Here is a 21400-nt window from a genome sequence, read left to right as displayed (position 1 = left end):
AAAATGAAGCTTTGTAGCAAAATAGGACACATTGCTTCCAGAATACCTTTTCTCTTCTACAAATTGAGGACATTACTAACAGAAACACCTTTTCTCCTCTGCAAAATAAGGACATTTCCAACAGATATATCCTTTTCTGACAGATTTTAGAAAAATTTCACAGGAATATCAATACTTAGACCAGAAATGAAAAGGTCTCTCTTAGGTATCACTCTTTACCCTTGCAAAAATATGCTTTTCTTACCCAAATAATGTTTTTCATCTCTACAAACAGCATTTTCTAGACATAAAGGTGGTTTACATCACCAAAAGAAATCGATTTCTCTTCAAAATTAGCGTTTGTAGCCAAATATGACACACTGTTTCCAGAATAACTCTTTTCATCTAAAAAAGAATGACATTTCCAACAGAAATATCCATTTCTGACAGATTTTAGAAGTAGGTCACATGAATATCAATACTTATCCCAGAAATGAAAAGTACACTCTTAGGTATCACTCTTCATCCTTGCAAAACTATGGTTTTCTTCCCAAACTAATGCTTTTCATCCCTACAAATAGCAATTTCTCCCTAAATTACTGGTTTTCATCCCCAAAAGAAGACACATTCTCTTTAAAATGATGCTTTGTAACAAATTATGACTCACTGATTCCAGAATATCTGTCTTCCCCTACAAAATAATGACATTAACATAAGAATTATCCATTTCAGACAAATTTGCGATGTATTTCACACTAATATCAAGACTTACACCAGAAAAAAATGTGTTCTCTCTTAGGTATCACTCTTGAATCTTGCAAAAAATTCATTTTCTTGCCAATACAAAGCTTGTCATCATTACAAGTAGCATTTTCTACCCAAAAAAGTGGTTTTCATCCCCAATAGAAATCGTTTTCTCTACAAATGGACCCCTGCAGCAACATATGAAACACTGTTATTGGAATACCTCTTTCCCTCATCAAAGTAAGACATTTCCAACAGAAATACCGATTTCTGACAAATTTTAGAAGAATGGCACACAAATATCAGTACCTATCCCAGAAATAAAAAGTTCTCTCCTAAGAATCATTCTTTATCCTTGCAAAAACATGGTTTTCTCACCAAAATTATGCTTTTTATCCCTTTAAAATAGCGTTGTCTCCCAGAAATACTGGTTTTTATCCCCCGAAGAAGACATTTTCTCTACAAAATGAAGCTTTGTAGCAAAATAGGACACATTGCTTCCAGAATACCTTTTCTCTTCTACAAATTGAGGACATTACTAACAGAAACACCTTTTCTCCTCTACAAAATAAGGACATTTCCAACAGATATATCCTTTTCTGACAGATTTTAGAAAAATTTCACAGGAATATCAATACTTAGACCAGAAATGAAAAGGTCTCTCTTAGGTATCACTCTTTACCCTTGCAAAAATATGCTTTTCTTACCCAAATAATGTTTTTCATCTCTACAAACAGCATTTTCTAGACATAAAGGTGGTTTACATCAACAAAAGAAATCGATTTCTCTTCAAAATTAGCGTTTGTAGCCAAATATGACACACTGTTTCCAGAATAACTCTTTTCATCTAAAAAAGAATGACATTTCCAACAGAAATATCCATTTCTGACAGATTTTAGAAGTAGGTCACATGAATATCAATACTTATCCCAGAAATGAAAAGTACACTCTTAGGTATCACTCTTCATCCTTGCAAAACTATGGTTTTCTTCCCAAATTAATGCTTTTCATCCCTACAAATAGCAATTTCTCCCTAAATTACTGGTTTTCATCCCCAAAAGAAGACACATTCTCTTTAAAATGATGCTTTGTAACAAATTATGACTCACTGATTCCAGAATATCTGTCTTCCCCTACAAAATAATGACATTAACATAAGAATTATCCATTTCTGGCAAATTTCCGATGTATTTCACACTAATATCAAGACTTACACCAGAAAAAAATGTGTTCTCTCTTAGGTATCACTCTTGAATCTTGCAAAAAATTCATTTTCTTACCAATACAAAGCTTGTCATCATTACAAGTAGCATTTTCTACCCAAAAAAGTGGTTTTCATCCCCAGTAGAAATCGTTTTCTCTACAAATGGTCCCCTGCAGCAACATATGAAACACTGTTATTGGAATACCTCTTTCCCTCATCAAAGTAAGGACATTTCCAACAGAAATATCGATTTCTGACAAATTTTAGAAGAATGGCACACAAATATCAGTACCTATCCCAGAAATAAAAAGTTCTCTCCTAAGAATCATTCTTTATCCTTGCAAAAACATGGTTTTCTCACCAAAATTATGCTTTTTATCCCTTTAAAATAGCGTTGTTTCCCAGAAATACTGGTTTTTATCCCCCGAAGAAGACATTTTCTCTACAAAATGAAGCTTTGTAGCAAAATAGGACACATTGCTTCAAGAATACCTTTTCTCTTCTACTAATTGAGGACATTACTAACAGAAACACCTTTTCTCCTGTACAAAATAAGGACATTTCCAACAGATATATCCTTTTCTGACAGATTTTAGAAAAATTTCACAGGAATATCAATACTTAGACCAGAAATGAAAAGGTCTCTCTTAGGTATCACTCTTTACCCTTGCAAAAATATGCTTTTCTTACCAAAATAATGTTTTTCATTTCTACAAACAGCATTTTCTAGACATAAAGGTGGTTTACATCACCAAAAGAAATCGATTTCTCTTCAAAATTAGGGTTTGTAGCCAAATATGACACACTGTTTCCAGAATAACTCTTTTCATCTAAAAAAGAATGACATTTCCAACAGAAATATCCATTTCTGACTGATTTTAGAAGTAGGTCACATGAATATCAATACTTATCCCAGAAATGAAAAGTACACTCTTAGGTATCACTCTTCATCCTTGCAAAACTATGGTTTTCTTCCCAAACTAATGCTTTTCATCCCTACAAATAGCAATTTCTCCCTAAATTACTGGTTTTCATCCCCAAAAGAAGACACATTCTCTTTAAAATGATGCTTTGTAACAAATGATGACTCGCTGATTCCAGAATATTTCTCTTCCCCTACAAAATAATGACATTAACATAAGAATTATCCATTTCAGACAAATTTCCGATGTATTTCACACTAATATCAAGACTTACACCAGAAAAAAATGTGTTCTCTCTTAGGTATCACTCTTGAATCTTGCAAAAAATTCATTTTCTTAGCAATACAAAGCTTGCCATCATTACAAGTAGCATTTTCTACCCAAAAAAGTGGTTTTCATCCCCAGTAGAAATCGTTTTCTCTACAAATGGTCCCCTGTAGCAACATATGAAACACTGTTATTGGAATACCTCTTTCCCTCATAAAAGTAAGGACATTTCCAACAGAAATACCGATTTCTGACAAATTTTAGAAGAATGGCACACAAATATCAGTACCTATCCCAGAAATAAAAAGTTCTCTCCTAAGAATCATTCTTTATCCTTGCAAAAACATGGTTTTCTCACCAAAATTATGCTTTTTATCCCTTTAAAATAGCGTTGTCTCCCAGAAATACTGGTTTTCATCCCCAGAAGAAGACATTTTCTCTACATAATGAAGCTTTGTAGCAAAATAGGACACATTGCTTCCAGAATACCTTTTCTCTTCTACAAATTGTAGACATTACTAACAGAAACAGCTTTTCTCCTCTACAAAATAAGGACATTTCCAACAGATATATCCTTTTCTGACAGATTTTAGAAAAATTTCACAGGAATATCAATACTTAGACCAGAAATAAAAAGGTCTCTCTTAGGTATCACTCTTTACCCTTGCAAAAATATGCTTTTCTTACCAAAATAATGTTTTTCATCTCTACAAACGGCATTTTCTAGACATAAAGGTGGTTTACATCACCAAAAGAAATCGTTTTCTCTTCAAAATTAGCGTTTGTAGCCAAATATGACACACTGTTTCCAGAATAACTCTTTTCATCTAAAAAAGAATGACATTTCCAACAGAAATATCCATTTCTGACAGATTTTAGAAGTAGGTCACATGAATATCAATACTTATCCCAGAAATGAAAAGTACACTCTTAGGTATCACTCTTCATCCTTGCAAAACTATGGTTTTCTTCCCAAACTAATGCTTTTCATCCCTACAAATAGCAATTTCTCCCTAAATTACTGGTTTTCATCCCCAAAAGAAGACACATTCTCTTTAAAATGATGCTTTGTAACAAAGGATGACTCGCTGATTCCAGAATATCTCTCTTCCCCTACAAAATAATGACATTAACATAAGAATTATCCATTTCAGACAAATTTCCGATGTATTTCACACTAATATCAAGACTTACACCAGAGAAAAATGTGTTCTCTCTTAGGTATCACTCTTGAATCTTGCAAAAAATTAATTTTCTTAGCAATACAAAGCTTGCCATCATTACAAGTAGCATTTTCTACCCAAAAAAGTGGTTTTCATCCCCAGTAGAAATCGTTTTCTCTACAAATGGTCCCCTGTAGCAACATATGAAACACTGTTATTGGAATACCTCTTTCCCTCTTCAAAATAAGGACATTTCCAACAGAAATATCGATTTCTGACAAATTTTAGAAGAATGGCACACAAATATCAGTACCTATCCCAGAAATAAAAAGTTCTCTCCTTAGAATCATTCTTTATCCTTGCAAAAACATGGTTTTCTCACCAAAATTATGCTTTTTATCCCTTTAAAATAGCGTTGTCTCCCAGAAATACTGGTTTTCATCCCCAGAAGAAGACATTTTCTCTACAAAATGAAGCTTTGTAGCAAAATAGGACACATTGCTTCCAGAATACCTTTTCTCTTCTACCAATTGAGGACATTACTAACAGAAACAACTTTCTCCTCTGCAAAATAAGGACATTTCCAACAGATATATCCTTTTCTGACAGATTTTAGAAAAATTTCACAGGAATATCAATACTTACACCAGAAATAAAAAGGTCTCTCTTAGGTATCACTATTTACCCTTGCAAAAATATGCTTTTCTTACCCAAATAATGTTTTTCATCTCTACAAACAGCATTTTCTAGACATAAAGGTGGTTTTCATCAACAAAAGAAATCGATTTCTCTTCAAAATTAGCGTTTGTAGCCAAATATGACACATTGTTTCCAGAATAACTCTTTTCATCTAAAAAAGAATGACATTTCCAACAGAAATATCCATTTCTGACTGATTTTAGAAGTAGGTCACATGAATATCAATACTTATCCCAGAAATGAAAAGTACACTCTTAGGTATCACTCTTCATCCTTGCAAAACTATGGTTTTCTTCCCAAACTAATGCTTTTCATCCCTACAAATAGCAATTTCTCCCTAAATTACTGGTTTTCATCCCCAAAAGAAGACACATTCTCTTTAAAATGATGCTTTGTAACAAATGATGACTCACTGATTCCAGAATATCTGTCTTCCCCTACAAAATAATGACATTAACATAAGAATTATCCATTTCAGACAAATTTCCGATGTATTTCACACTAATATCAAGACTTACACCAGAAAAAAATGTGTTCTCTCTTAGGTATCACTCTTGAATCTTGCAAAAAATTCATTTTCTTAGCAATACAAAGCTTGCCATCATTACAAGTAGCATTTTCTACCCAAAAAAGTGGTTTTCATCCCCAGTAGAAATCGTTTTCTCTACAAATGGTCCCCTGCAGCAACATATGAAACACTTTTTGGAATACCTCTTTCCCTCTTCAAAGTAAGGACATTTCCAACAGAAATACCGATTTCTGACAAATTTTAGAAGAATGTCACACAAATATATCACCTATCCCAGAAATAAAAAGTTCTCTCCTAAGAATCATTCTTTATCCTTGCAAAAACATGGTTTTCTCACCAAAATTATGCTTTTTATCCCTTTAAAATAGCGTTGTCTCCCAGAAATACTGGTTTTCATCCCCAGAAGAAGACATTTTCTCTACAAAATGAAGCTTTGTAGCAAAATAGGACACATTGCTTCAAGAATACCTTTTCTCTTCTACCAATTGAGGACATTACTAACAGAAACACCTTTTCTCCTCTACAAAATAAGGACATTTCCAACAGATATATCCTTTTCTGACAGATTTTAGAAAAATTTCACAGGAATATCAATACTTAGACCAGAAATAAAAAGGTCTCTCTTAGGTATCACTCTTTACCCTTGCAAAAATATGCTTTTCTTACCCATATAATGTTTTTCATCTCTACAAACAGCATTTTCTAGACATAAGGGTGGTTTTCATCACCAAAAGAAATCGATTTCTCTTCAAAATTAGCGTTTGTAGCCAAATATGACACATTGTTTCCAGAATAACACTTTTCATCTAAAAAAGAATGACATTTCCAACAGAAATATCCATTTCTGACAGATTTTAGAAGTAGGTCACATGAATATCAATACTTATCCCAGAAATGAAAAGTACACTCTTAGGTATCACTCTTCATCCTTGCAAAACTATGGTTTTCTTCCCAAACTAATGCTTTTCATCCCTACAAATAGCAATTTCTCCCTAAATTACTGGTTTTCATCCCCAAAAGAAGACACATTCTCTTTAAAATGATGCTTTGTAACAAATTATGACTCACTGATTCCAGAATATCTCTCTTCCCCTACAAAATAATGACATTAACATAAGAATTATCCATTTCAGACAAATTTCCGATGTATTTCACACTAATATCAAGACTTACACCAGAAAAAAATGTGTTCTCTCTTAGGTATCACTCTTGAATCTTGCAAAAAATTTGTTTTCTTACCAATACAAAGCTTGTCATCATTACAAGTAGCATTTTCTACACAAATAATTGGTTTTCATCCCCAGTAGAAATCGTTTTCTCTACAAATGGTCTTCTGTAGCAACATATGAAACACTCTTATTGGAATACCTCTTTCCCTCTTCAAAATAAGGACATTTCCAACAGAAATATCGATTTCTGACAAATTTTAGAAGAATGGCACACAAATATCAGTACCTATTCCAGAAATAAAAAGTTCTCTCCTAAGAATCATTCTTTATCCTTGCAAAAACATGGTTTTCTCACCAAAATTATGATTTTTATCCCTTTAAAATAGCGTTGTCTCCCAGAAATACTGGTTTTCATCCCCAGAGGAAGACATTTTCTCTACAAAATGAAGCTTTGTAGCAAAATAGGACACATTGCTTCCAGAATACCTTTTCTCTTCTACCAATTGAGGACATTACTAACAGAAACACCTTTTCTCCTCTACAAAATAAGGACATTTCCAACAGATATATCCTTTTCTGACAGATTTTAGAAAAATTTCACAGGAATATCAATACTTAGACCAGAAATAAAAAGGTCTCTCTTAGGTATCACTCTTTACCCTTGCAAAAATATGCTTTTCTTACCAAAATAATGTTTTTCATCTCTACAAACAGCATTTTCTAGACATAAAGGTGGTTTTCATCAACAAAAGAAATCGATTTCTCTACAAAATTAGCGTTTGTAGCCAAATATGACACATTGTTTCCAGAATAACTCTTTTCATCTAAAAAGAATGACATTTCCAACAGAAATATCCATTTCTGACAGATTTTAGAAGTAGGTCACATGAATATCAATACTTATCCCAGAAATGAAAAGTACACTCTTAGGTATCACTCTTCATCCTTGCAAAACTATGGTTTTCTTCCCAAACTAATGCTTTTCATCCCTACAAATAGCAATTTCTCCCTAAATTACTGGTTTTCATCCCCAAAAGAAGACACATTCTCTTTAAAATGATGCTTTGTAACAAATGATGACTCACTGATTCCAGAATATCTCTCTTCCCCTACAAAATAATGACATTAACATAAGAATTATCCATTTCAGACAAATTTCCGATGTATTTCACACTAATATCAAGACTTACACCAGAAAAAAATGTGTTCTCTCTTACGTATCACTCCTGAATCTTGCAAAAAATTCATTTTCTTACCAATACAAAGCTTGTCATCATTACAAGTAGCATTTTCTACCCAAAAAAATTGGTTTGGATCCCCAATAGAAATCGTTTTCTCTACAAATGGTCCCCTGTAGCAACATATGAAACACTGTTATTGGAATACCTCTTTCCCTCTTCAATATAAAAACATTTCCAACAGAAATATCGATTTCTGACAAATTTTAGAAGAATGGCACAAAAATATCAGTACCTATCCCACAAATAAAAAGTTCTCTCCTAAGAATCATTCTTTATCCTTGCAAAAACATGGTTTTCTCACCAAAATTATGCTTTTTATCCCTTTAAAATAGCGCTGTTTCCCAGAAATACTGGTTTTCATCCCCAGAAGAAGACATTTTCTCTACAAAATGAAGCTTTGTAGCAAAATAGGACACATTGCTTCCAGAATACCTTTTCTCTTCTACCAATTGAGGACATTACTAACAGAAACACCTATTCTCCTCTACAAAATAAGGACATTTCCAACAGATATATCCTTTTCTGACAGATTTTAGAAAAATTTCACAGGAATATCAATACTTATACCAGAAATAAAAAGGTCTCTCTTAGGTATCACTCTTTACCCTTGCAAAAATATGCTTTTCTTACCAAAATAATGTTTTTCATTTCTACAAACAGCATTTTCTAGTCATAAATGTGGTTTTCATCAGCAAAAGAAATCGATTTCTCTTCAAAATTAGCGTTTGTAGCCAAATATGACACATTGTTTCCAGAATAACTCTTTTCATCTAAAAAAGAATGACATTTCCAACAGAAATATCCATTTCTGACAGATTTTAGAAGTAGGTCACATGAATATCAATACTTATCCCAGAAATGAAAAGTACACTCTTAGGTATCACTCTTCATCCTTGCAAAACTATGGTTTTCTTCCCAAACTAATGCTTTTCATCCCTACAAATAGCAATTTCTCCCTAAATTACTGGTTTTCATCCCCAAAAGAAGACACATTCTCTTTAAAATGATGCTTTGTAACAAATTATGACTCACTGATTCCAGAATATCTCTCTTCCCCTACAAAATAATGACATTAACATAAGAATTATCCATTTCAGACAAATTTCCGATGTATTTCACACTAATATCAAGACTTACACCAGAAAAAAATGTGTTCTCTCTTAGGTATCACTCTTGAATCTTGCAAAAAATTTGTTTTCTTACCAATACAAAGCTTGTCATCATTACAAGTAGCATTTTCTACACAAATAATTGGTTTTCATCCCCAGTAGAAATCGTTTTCTCTACAAATGGTCTTCTGTAGCAACATATGAAACACTCTTATTGGAATACCTCTTTCCCTCTTCAAAATAAGGACATTTCCAACAGAAATATCGATTTCTGACAAATTTTAGAAGAATGGCACACAAATATCAGTACCTATTCCAGAAATAAAAAGTTCTCTCCTAAGAATCATTCTTTATCCTTGAAAAAACATGGTTTTCTCACCAAAATTATGATTTTTATCCCTTTAAAATAGCGTTGTCTCCCAGAAATACTGGTTTTCATCCCCAGAAGAAGACATTTTCTCTACAAAATGAAGCTTTGTAGCAAAATAGGACACATTGCTTCCAGAATACCTTTTCTCTTCTACCAATTGAGGACATTACTAACAGAAACACCTTTTCTCCTCTACAAAATAAGGACATTTCCAACAGATATATCCTTTTCTGACAGATTTTAGAAAAATTTCACAGGAATATCAATACTTATACCAGAAATAAAAAGGTCTCTCTTAGGTATCACTCTTTACCCTTGCAAAAATATGCTTTTCTTACCAAAATAATGTTTTTCATCTCTACAAACAGCATTTTCTAGACATAAAGGTGGTTTTCATCAACAAAAGAAATCGATTTCTCTACAAAATTAGCGTTTGTAGCCAAATATGACACATTGTTTCCAGAATAACTCTTTTCATCTAAAAAAGAATGACATTTCCAACAGAAATATCCATTTCTGACAGATTTTAGAAGTAGGTCACATGAATATCAATACTTATCCCAGAAATGAAAAGTACACTCTTAGGTATCACTCTTCATCCTTGCAAAACTATGGTTTTCTTCCCAAACTAATGCTTTTCATCCCTACAAATAGCAATTTCTCCCTAAATTACTGGTTTTCATCCCCAAAAGAAGACACATTCTCTTTATAATGATGCTTTGTAACAAATGATGACTCACTGATTCCAGAATATCTCTCTTCCCCTACAAAATAATGACATTAACATAAGAATTATCCATTTCAGACAAATTTCCGATGTATTTCACACTAATATCAAGACTTACACCAGAAAAAAATGTGTTCTCTCTTACGTATCACTCCTGAATCTTGCAAAAAATTCATTTTCTTACCAATACAAAGCTTGTCATCATTACAAGTAGCATTTTCTACCCAAAAAAATTGGTTTGCATCCCCAATAGAAATCGTTTTCTCTACAAATGGTCCCCTGTAGCAACATATGAAACACTGTTATTGGAATACCTCTTTCCCTCTTCAATATAAAAACATTTCCAACAGAAATATCGATTTCTGACAAATTTTAGAAGAATGGCACAAAAATATCAGTACCTATCCCACAAATAAAAAGTTCTCTCCTAAGAATCATTCTTTATCCTTGCAAAAACATGGTTTTCTCACCAAAATTATGCTTTTTATCCCTTTAAAATAGCGCTGTTTCCCAGAAATACTGGTTTTCATCCCCAGAAGAAGACATTTTCTCTACAAAATGAAGCTTTGTAGCAAAATAGGACACATTGCTTCCAGAATACCTTTTCTCTTCTACCAATTGAGGACATTACTAACAGAAACACCTTTTCTCCTCTACAAAATAAGGACATTTCCAACAGATATATCCTTTTCTGACAGATTTTAGAAAAATTTCACAGGAATATCAATACTTATACCAGAAATAAAAAGGTCTCTCTTAGGTATCACTCTTTACCCTTGCAAAAATATGCTTTTCTTACCAAAATACTGTTTTTCATCTCTACAAACAGCATTTTCTAGACATAAAGGTGGTTTTCATCAACAAAAGAAATCGATTTCTCTACAAAATTAGCGTTTGTAGCCAAATATGACACATTGTTTCCAGAATAACTCTTTTCATCTAAAAAAGAATGACATTTCCAACAGAAATATCCATTTCTGACAGATTTTAGAAGTAGGTCACATGAATATCAAGACTTATCCCAGAAATGAAAAGTACACTCTTAGGTATCACTCTTCATCCTTGCAAAACTATGGTTTTCTTCCCAAACTAATGCTTTTCATCCCTACAAATAGCAATTTCTCCCTAAATTACTGGTTTTCATCCCCAAAAGAAGACACATTCTCTTTAAAATGATGCTTTGTAACAAATGATGACTCACTGATTCCAGAATATCTCTCTTCCCCTACAAAATAATGACATTAACATAAGAATTATCCATTTCAGACAAATTTCCGATGTATTTCACACTAATATCAAGACTTACACCAGAAAAAAATGTGTTCTCTCTTACGTATCACTCCTGAATCTTGCAAAAAATTCATTTTCTTACCAATACAAAGCTTGTCATCATTACAAGTAGCATTTTCTACCCAAAAAAATTGGTTTGCATCCCCAATAGAAATCGTTTTCTCTACAAATGGTCCCCTGTAGCAACATATGAAACACTGTTATTGGAATACCTCTTTCCCTCTTCAATATAAAAACATTTCCAACAGAAATATCGATTTCTGACAAATTTTAGAAGAATGGCACACAAATATCAGTACCTATCCCAGAAATAAAAAGTTCTCTCCTAAGAATCATTCTTTATCCTTGCAAAAACATGGTTTTCTCACCAAAATTATGCTTTTTATCCCTTTAAAATAGCGCTGTTTCCCAGAAATACTGGTTTTCATCCCCAGAAGAAGACATTTTCTCTACAAAATGAAGCTTTGTAGCAAAATAGGACACATTGCTTCCAGAATACCTTTTCTCTTCTACCAATTGAGGACATTACTAACAGAAACACCTTTTCTCCTCTACAAAATAAGGACATTTCCAACAGATATATCCTTTTCTGACAGATTTTAGAAAAATTTCACAGGAATATCAATACTTATACCAGAAATAAAAAGGTCTCTCTTAGGTATCACTCTTTACCCTTGCAAAAATATGCTTTTCTTACCAAAATAATGTTTTTCATTTCTACAAACAGCATTTTCTAGTCATAAATGTGGTTTTCATCAGCAAAAGAAATCGATTTCTCTTCAAAATTAGCGTTTGTAGCCAAATATGACACATTGTTTCCAGAATAACTCTTTTCATCTAAAAAAGAATGACATTTCCAACAGAAATATCCATTTCTGACAGATTTTAGAAGTAGGTCACATGAATATCAATACTTATCCCAGAAATGAAAAGTACACTCTTAGGTATCACTCTTCATCCTTGCAAAACTATGGTTTTCTTCCCAAACTAATGCTTTTCATCCCTACAAATAGCAATTTCTCCCTAAATTACTGGTTTTCATCCCCAAAAGAAGACACATTCTCTTTAAAATGATGCTTTGTAACAAATTATGACTCACTGATTCCAGAATATCTCTCTTCCCCTACAAAATAATGACATTAACATAAGAATTATCCATTTCAGACAAATTTCCGATGTATTTCACACTAATATCAAGACTTACACCAGAAAAAAATGTGTTCTCTCTTAGGTATCACTCTTGAATCTTGCAAAAAATTTGTTTTCTTACCAATACAAAGCTTGTCATCATTACAAGTAGCATTTTCTACACAAATAATTGGTTTTCATCCCCAGTAGAAATCGTTTTCTCTACAAATGGTCTTCTGTAGCAACATATGAAACACTCTTATTGGAATACCTCTTTCCCTCTTCAAAATAAGGACATTTCCAACAGAAATATCGATTTCTGACAAATTTTAGAAGAATGGCACACAAATATCAGTACCTATTCCAGAAATAAAAAGTTCTCTCCTAAGAATCATTCTTTATCCTTGAAAAAACATGGTTTTCTCACCAAAATTATGATTTTTATCCCTTTAAAATAGCGTTGTCTCCCAGAAATACTGGTTTTCATCCCCAGAAGAAGACATTTTCTCTACAAAATGAAGCTTTGTAGCAAAATAGGACACATTGCTTCCAGAATACCTTTTCTCTTCTACCAATTGAGGACATTACTAACAGAAACACCTTTTCTCCTCTACAAAATAAGGACATTTCCAACAGATATATCCTTTTCTGACAGATTTTAGAAAAATTTCACAGGAATATCAATACTTATACCAGAAATAAAAAGGTCTCTCTTAGGTATCACTCTTTACCCTTGCAAAAATATGCTTTTCTTACCAAAATACTGTTTTTCATCTCTACAAACAGCATTTTCTAGACATAAAGGTGGTTTTCATCAACAAAAGAAATCGATTTCTCTACAAAATTAGCGTTTGTAGCCAAATATGACACATTGTTTCCAGAATAACTCTTTTCATCTAAAAAAGAATGACATTTCCAACAGAAATATCCATTTCTGACAGATTTTAGAAGTAGGTCACATGAATATCAATACTTATCCCAGAAATGAAAAGTACACTCTTAGGTATCACTCTTCATCCTTGCAAAACTATGGTTTTCTTCCCAAACTAATGCTTTTAATCCCTACAAATAGCAATTTCTCCCTAAATTACTGGTTTTCATCCCCAAAAGAAGACACATTCTCTTTATAATGATGCTTTGTAACAAATGATGACTCACTGATTCCAGAATATCTCTCTTCCCCTACAAAATAATGACATTAACATAAGAATTATCCATTTCAGACAAATTTCCGATGTATTTCACACTAATATCAAGACTTACACCAGAAAAAAATGTGTTCTCTCTTACGTATCACTCCTGAATCTTGCAAAAAATTCATTTTCTTACCAATACAAAGCTTGTCATCATTACAAGTAGCATTTTCTACCCAAAAAAATTGGTTTGCATCCCCAATAGAAATCGTTTTCTCTACAAATGGTCCCCTGTAGCAACATATGAAACACTGTTATTGGAATACCTCTTTCCCTCTTCAATATAAAAACATTTCCAACAGAAATATCGATTTCTGACAAATTTTAGAAGAATGGCACACAAATATCAGTACCTATCCCACAAATAAAAAGTTCTCTCCTAAGAATCATTCTTTATCCTTGCAAAAACATGGTTTTCTCACCAAAATTATGCTTTTTATCCCTTTAAAATAGCGCTGTTTCCCAGAAATACTGGTTTTCATCCCCAGAAGAAGACATTTTCTCTACAAAATGAAGCTTTGTAGCAAAATAGGACACATTGCTTCCAGAATACCTTTTCTCTTCTACCAATTGAGGACATTACTAACAGAAACACCTTTTCTCCTCTACAAAATAAGGACATTTCCAACAGATATATCCTTTTCTGACAGATTTTAGAAAAATTTCACAGGAATATCAATACTTATACCAGAAATAAAAAGGTCTCTCTTAGGTATCACTCTTTACCCTTGCAAAAATATGCTTTACTTACCAAAATAATGTTTTTCATTTCTACAAACAGCATTTTCTAGTCATAAATGTGGTTTTCATCAGCAAAAGAAATCGATTTCTCTTCAAAATTAGCGTTTGTAGCCAAATATGACACATTGTTTCCAGAATAACTCTTTTCATCTAAAAAAGAATGACATTTCCAACAGAAATATCCATTTCTGACAGATTTTAGAAGTAGGTCACATGAATATCAATACTTATCCCAGAAATGAAAAGTACACTCTTAGGTATCACTCTTCATCCTTGCAAAACTATGGTTTTCTTCCCAAACTAATGCTTTTCATCCCTACAAATAGCAATTTCTCCGTAAATTACTGGTTTTCATCCCCAAAAGAAGACACATTCTCTTTAAAATGATGCTTTGTAACAAATGATGACTCACTGATTCCAGAATATCTCTCTTCCCCTACAAAATAATGACATTAACATAAGAATTATCCATTTCAGACAAATTTCCGATGTATTTCACACTAATATCAAGACTTACACCAGAAAAAAATGTGTTCTCTCTTACGTATCACTCCTGAATCTTGCAAAAAATTCATTTTCTTACCAATACAAAGCTTGTCATCATTACAAGTAGCATTTTCTACCCAAAAAAATTGGTTTGCATCCCCAATAGAAATCGTTTTCTCTACAAATGGTCCCCTGTAGCAACATATGAAACACTGTTATTGGAATACCTCTTTCCCTCTTCAAAATAAGGACATTTCCAACAGAAATATCGATTTCTGACAAATTTTAGAAGAATGGCACACAAATATCAGTACCTATCCCAGAAATAAAAAGTTCTCTCCTAAGAATCATTCTTTATCCTTGCAAAAACATGGTTTTCTCACCAAAATTATGCTTTTTATCCCTTTAAAATAGGGCTGTTTCCCAGAAATACTGGTTTTCATCCCCAGAAGAAGACATTTTCTCTACAAAATGAAGCTTTGTAGCAAAATAGGACACATTGCTTCCAGAATACCTTTTCTCTTCTACCAATTGAGGACATTACTAACAGAAACACCTTTTCTCCTCTACAAAATAAGGACATTTCCAACAGATATATCCTTTTCTGACAGATTTTAGAAAAATTTCATAGGAATATCAATACTTATACCAGAAATAAAAAGGTCTCTCTTAGGTATCACTCTTTACCCTTGCAAAAATATGCTTTTCTTACCAAAATACTGTTTTTCATCTCTACAAACAGCATTTTCTAGACATAAAGGTGGTTTTCATCAACAAAAGAAATCGATTTCTCTTCAATATTAGCGTTTGTAGCCAAATATGACACATTGTTTCCAGAATAACTCTTTTCATCTAAAAAAGAATGACATTTCCAACAGAAATATCCATTTCTGACAGATTTTAGAAGTAGGTCACATGAATATCAATACTTATCCCAGAAATGAAAAGTACACTCTTAGGTATCACTCTTCATCCTTGCAAAACTATGGTTTTCTTCCCAAACTAATGCTTTTCATCCCTACAAATAGCAATTTCTCCCTAAATTACTGGTTTTCATCCCCAAAAGAAGACACATTCTCTTTAAAATGATGCTTTGTAACAAATGATGACTCACTGATTCCAGAATATCTCTCTTCCCCTACAAAATAATGACATTAACATAAGAATTATCCATTTCTGGCAAATTTCCGATGTATTTCACACTAATATCAAGACTTACACCAGAAAAAAATGTGTTCTCTCTTACGTATCACTCCTGAATCTTGCAAAAAATTCATTTTCTTACCAATACAAAGCTTGTCATCATTACAAGTAGCATTTTCTACCCAAAAAAATTGGTTTGCATCCCCAATAGAAATCGTTTTCTCTACAAATGGTCCCCTGTAGCAACATATGAAACACTCTTATTGGAATACCTCTTTCCCTCTTCAATATAAAAACATTTCCAACAGAAATATCGATTTCTGACAAATTTTAGAAGAATGGCACACAAATATCAGTACCTATCCCAGAAATAAAAAGTTCTCTCCTAAGAATCATTCTTTATCCTTGCAAAAACATGGTTTTCTCACCAAAATTATGCTTTTTATCCCTTTAAAATAGCGCTGTTTCCCAGAAATACTGGTTTTCATCATCAGAAGAAGATATTTTCTCTACAAAATGAAGCTTTGTAGCAAAATAGGACACATTGCTTCCAGAATACCTTTTCTCTTCTACCAATTGAGGACATTACTAACAGAAACACCTTTTCTCCTCTACAAAATAAGGACATTTCCAACAGATATATCCTTTTCTGACAGATTTTAGAAAAATTTCATAGGAATATCAATACTTATATGATGTATTAGGCGGCACGAACTCACGGGAATTAACGCGATAGGCCTCCCTGTGCTCGGTAATGTATATGTATGAGGCTGAAATTGGAGCCCTATATAAGGGTCTCACACGGTTCATTAAACGCCATTTTACAGCTCACCATATTGGTGTGATCAGCGTGTAACTTGGTCATGGGGCCGTCAGATGCACATTCTCAATGATGGACGTAGTTCTTTAGGTTACCTTACACAAGGCAACAATTGGTGCCCCGTGTGAGGACGTCCTGAGAGTGAGTGTGCGACGGCTAACCGCGAGACGGACGCGAATCCTACGGTTAGATCCCGTGGAAGCGCCGGAGGGGCGATATATTGACTGCAGCTACTGATTATCCTGCGGTAAGACCGTGGAAGACCGTGGGACTTTGGGCCCGGGTATATATACAAAGGGTGCGAGGACGTACGGTGTCGAGCACCAGAAAAAACATGGATTCCGTCACAAAGGTACTATTACGGGTTTGTAAAACCCACTGCGGTAGGAATGCTCCTTCTAAGAAGGAGATTGTTGCCGTTATTACTTTTTTGCAGGAAGCGGAGCTTTCACCCTCCCCTTGTAATTTGCTCGATTCGGAGCGGTGGGAATCTTTCACCGCTGCCCTGCTCCTAAGAGCAACAAACGATTATAAGGCGGAGGAGTTAAAAACCTGGGTTTTGGTCCTGGGTGCGCTTAAAGCGGCTAAGGAGGAGAAAAAGATCCAGGCAGTCGCGAATGGGGTTTTTGGGGTGGGTTCCGGGACGTCTGGGGTCCCGGAGGGTGCGGAGGAACCGCTCCCTTGCGGCGACTCCGTACCCAAGATGGCGCCGACCACGCCGGCCGTTTTCACAATGGCCATGGCGGCGCCCGAAACAACTCCGGAAGGGATGGCGGAAGTTGCCTCATCTGGGGAGGCGCCGCCATATTATCCCCGCCTATACCCCTGTTTGCAGAGCTTTCGTTCACCTGAGGGGGGTGGGTCCTGTCCGAGGGAGGGAGAGTCATGGCGGGAGGCGCGCCGTGGAGGCGTTAAGCCACCCCTAGACCCGTCCCCGGAGGAGGGACCTCATTCCCCGAAAGGGGAGGAACGAAAGGTACTGCCTGCCCCTACCCCTTTGGTTTCGCCTCCCGAGGAGGGGGAGGAGAAAGGGGAGGAACAAAAGGTACTGTCTGCCTTCACCCCGTCGGTTTCGTCTCCCGCAAAGGGGGAGGAGAAAGGGGAGGAACGGAAGGAATTGCCTGTCCCCACCCAGTCGGTCGTGGTTCCCCGGAGGAGGGGGGAGAAGTGGGAGGAGCGAGAGATATCGCATAAGCCCACTGATTGGACTGACATTTGCGATACAATGCGAGAGGTGGGGCTCAAGGAGCGGGACTGGGCAGTGTTCCCAATTGTAGTCAAACAGGAGGGACCGGTTTGGGTACCTTTGGAAGCAAAAGCAGTTGCTCGGTTTATAGAGGCGATTGACAAAAAGGGATTGAGATCCCCGATGACAATGAGTGCCTTTGAGGCTCTCGTAGCCCCAGGTCCCCTACTCCCATATGATATTGAAAGCCTTATGAGAGTAGCCCTCGAACCAGTACAGTTTACTGTGTGGAAGGAGGAGTGGATAATACAACTCAAAGCTGTTTTAGCACAGGCTGCGCGCGATCCACAGCATCCAGCAAATGGGAAGGAGGGAGATCCAAAAACTGATTTAATGAGGCTTTCAGGTTCATCTGCGGATTTGGCTGGATCTGCAGAGAGGCAGCTTAGGGACCTCCGCCCAGGAGAGCTGCTTGCCACCACGGGGGCAGCTACCTCTGCTTTTATACACTTTATAAGAAAAGCAGAGCCTGTAGCCCCGTGGTCAGAGATTATGCAGGGTCCCTCAGAGTCATTCTCTGAGTTTGCCAATCGATTGATACGGGCAGTATAAGGATCGGAACTGCCTAAGGAAGCGCTGACTTCTGTTATAAAGGATTCTTTTCAGGCATGGTTGATGGGAACCCGCCAGCCGCAACCGCGAAGTGACTCTTCAGAAAAAGGAAAAAGAACAGATAAAGAACTGCTGCTAGTACCAACGAGAAGGACATCTGTTGTATCACTTGCTGTGTGTCTTTGTGTAATTGCATTCATTACCGGGGGAGAGGGTACTCACTTAACATCACAACCAGAAAATATTTGGGTTACATGGTCTAATCGAACTGGGCAGAAAGATTTCTGCCTTAGCCTGCAGTCAGCCACATCACCGTTTAGAACATGCCTTATAGGTGTACCCAGGTGGGACCCAAAGGAGTTTAACGGATATGTGCATAAGAACAACTGCAAGAGAGATGCAGTGGACAAAGTTTTCTTTATGAAAGCATTTGAGTCTAAATTCACTGACTGGGCCAGAATGTCTGCATGTTTTATTAGATCCTTGAACACCTCCTTGCCCTGGGATCCACCAGAGTTGCAGCTTCTTGGATCCCAATCGGTTGGTAACGTAACATGGAATAAGAACTCTCAAAAGTGGGAACGCCCGGTTAGATGTTTGTATTTTTCGGGTTTTAGGACACCGGGTCAACTGTCCAATCGCAGGGTATGGGAAGGCCTACTCGGGAATGGGGCACCATTCTCGGGAACAACTGGGTCGGAACCCTTTACTTTACTTAACCCCATTCAATTTGACATATATAGCTTGTCAGGGGCATATTGTGGTTTCTCAGCTGAAAGGGTGGAGGGATTCTCCCATCCCTGCTCCGGGGATGGCTCCAAGAATGGATTTGCAGACCAATGCATAAAGCAGGGTGGGAGGTGGCTCTCTTACAATCAGAAGTATGTGGTACGTCATCCTAACGGGTCCACCTATAATCTCTCATGCTACTGGGGCCCTGACGATCTGGCATGTTCTGGTTGTTGTTCTCGAAAAGAACCTTTAGCTGGGGAAGGAATAAACTGCAATGGTACAGCCAAGGCCCTTCCTAAGGACATATTTTTGATATGTGGGGATAGAGCTTGGCAAGGGATACCAAAGAATCCAGTTGGGGGGCCGTGTTATTTGGGAAAGCTGACCTTGTTGGCTCCCAGTCACACTGCAATGATAAGTGTTATGAAAAAGATCAATCGAGCTCGACGCCAGAAAAGGTCAATAAAAACATTGGACCAGGATTGTAGTGATGAGGTTCAGCTGTGGGGTCCCACAGCTAGAATCTTTGCATCCGTCTTAGCTCCGGGAGTAGCTTCAGCCCAGGCCCTAAGAGAAATTGAGAGATTGGCATGCTGGTCCGTGAAGCAAGCTAATGTCACCACAGCAGTCCTGTCGGAACTCCTGATGGACGTTAACAACATCAGACACGCTGTTCTTCAAAATAGAGCTGCAATTGACTTTCTGCTGCTTGCTCAAGGGCACGGGTGCAAGGACTTTGAAGGGATGTGTTGTTTCAATCTGAGCGACCACAGCGATTCGATACATAGGAAGTTGGAATGGATGCAAGAACACACGAAGAAGATCGCAATAGATGATGCATTCGGAAGCTGGTTGGAGGGACTGTTTGGTAATCTGGGCCCATGGCTTAAGCAGTTTCTCAAAGTATTAATCATAGGTATTTTATTCTTTTTAGCTTTAATGATTTGCTTACCTTGTTTGTTTCAATGTGTCCAGGGTTGTTTACAGCGTATGATAGAAAGAATGTTTAACGAAAAAATGGAGTACCAACGGGTATATGATAAACTTTGAGAAGAAGGAACTGTATAAACCCAAGATGCCTTGGATATAATCATTAGAAAACTACTGATGTTATTAGATATTGCACTACCTACCTCTGTAGCTTGTCTACCTCACTTTTTAGATAACTTATTAAGTTTAAATTATAGAGACTAACATTTTTATATTAGGATTAAGGATTAGCGTTCGGGATGTAACGGGGCATACTTTATCGAGCATGGAGAGGGGGAAATGATGTATTAGGCGGCACGAACTCACGGGATGTAACGCGATAGGCCTCCCTGTGCTCGGTAATGTATATGTATGATGCTGAAATTGGAGCCCTATATAAGGGTCTCACACGGTTCATTAAACGCCATTTTACAGCTCACCATATTGGTGTGATCAGCGTGTAACTTGGTCATGGGGCCGTCAGATGCACATTCTCAATGATGGACGTAGTTCTTTAGGTTACCTTACACAAGGCAACACTTATACAAGAAATAAAAAGGTCTCTCTTAGGTATCACTCTTTACCCTTGCAAAAATATGCTTTTCTTACCAAAATAATGTTTTTCATTTCTACAAACAGCATTTTCTAGTCATAAATGTGGTTTTCATCAGCAAAAGAAATCGATTTCTCTTCAAAATTAGCGTTTGTAGCCAAATATGACACATTGTTTCCAGAATAACTCTTTTCATCTAAAAAAGAATGACATTTCCAACAGAAATATCCATTTCTGACTGATTTTAGAAGTAGGTCACATGAATATCAATACTTATCCCAGAAATGAAAAGTACACTCTTAGGGTACACTCTTAGGTATCACTCTTCATCCTTGCAAAACTATGGTTTTCTTCCCAAACTAATGCTTTTCATCCCTACAAATAGCAATTTCTCCCTAAATTACTGGTTTTCATCCCCAAAAG

The 21400-nt window shown here is 35.9% G+C and overlaps 1 protein-coding gene across 1 annotated transcript; it reads left to right on the top strand.

Annotated features, from left to right (window-relative positions):
• The first annotated feature begins 18762 nt into the window (after positions 1–18762).
• On the top strand, positions 18763–20866 carry LOC146762399 (uncharacterized). The gene has a single exon (XM_085539285.1). It carries the CDS (start codon positions 18787–18789, stop codon positions 20503–20505), a length of 1719 nt encoding a protein of 572 aa, XP_085395411.1. The 5' UTR covers positions 18763–18786; the 3' UTR covers positions 20506–20866.
• Positions 20867–21400: the final 534 nt, after the last annotated feature.

This window comes from Coturnix japonica, chromosome 1 (assembly GCF_054131305.1).
Source record: "Coturnix japonica strain WE chromosome 1, WE-NBRP24, whole genome shotgun sequence".
Taxonomy (NCBI): Eukaryota; Metazoa; Chordata; class Aves; order Galliformes; family Phasianidae; genus Coturnix; species Coturnix japonica.
This window is presented reverse-complemented; position numbering and strand designations above follow the sequence as displayed.

What these genes read in the sequence shown, in the direction of transcription:
- LOC146762399 (XM_085539285.1), top strand. Translation starts at nt 18,787, where the DNA reads ATGGGAACCCGCCAGCCGCAACCGCGAAGTGACTCTTCAGAAAAAGGA.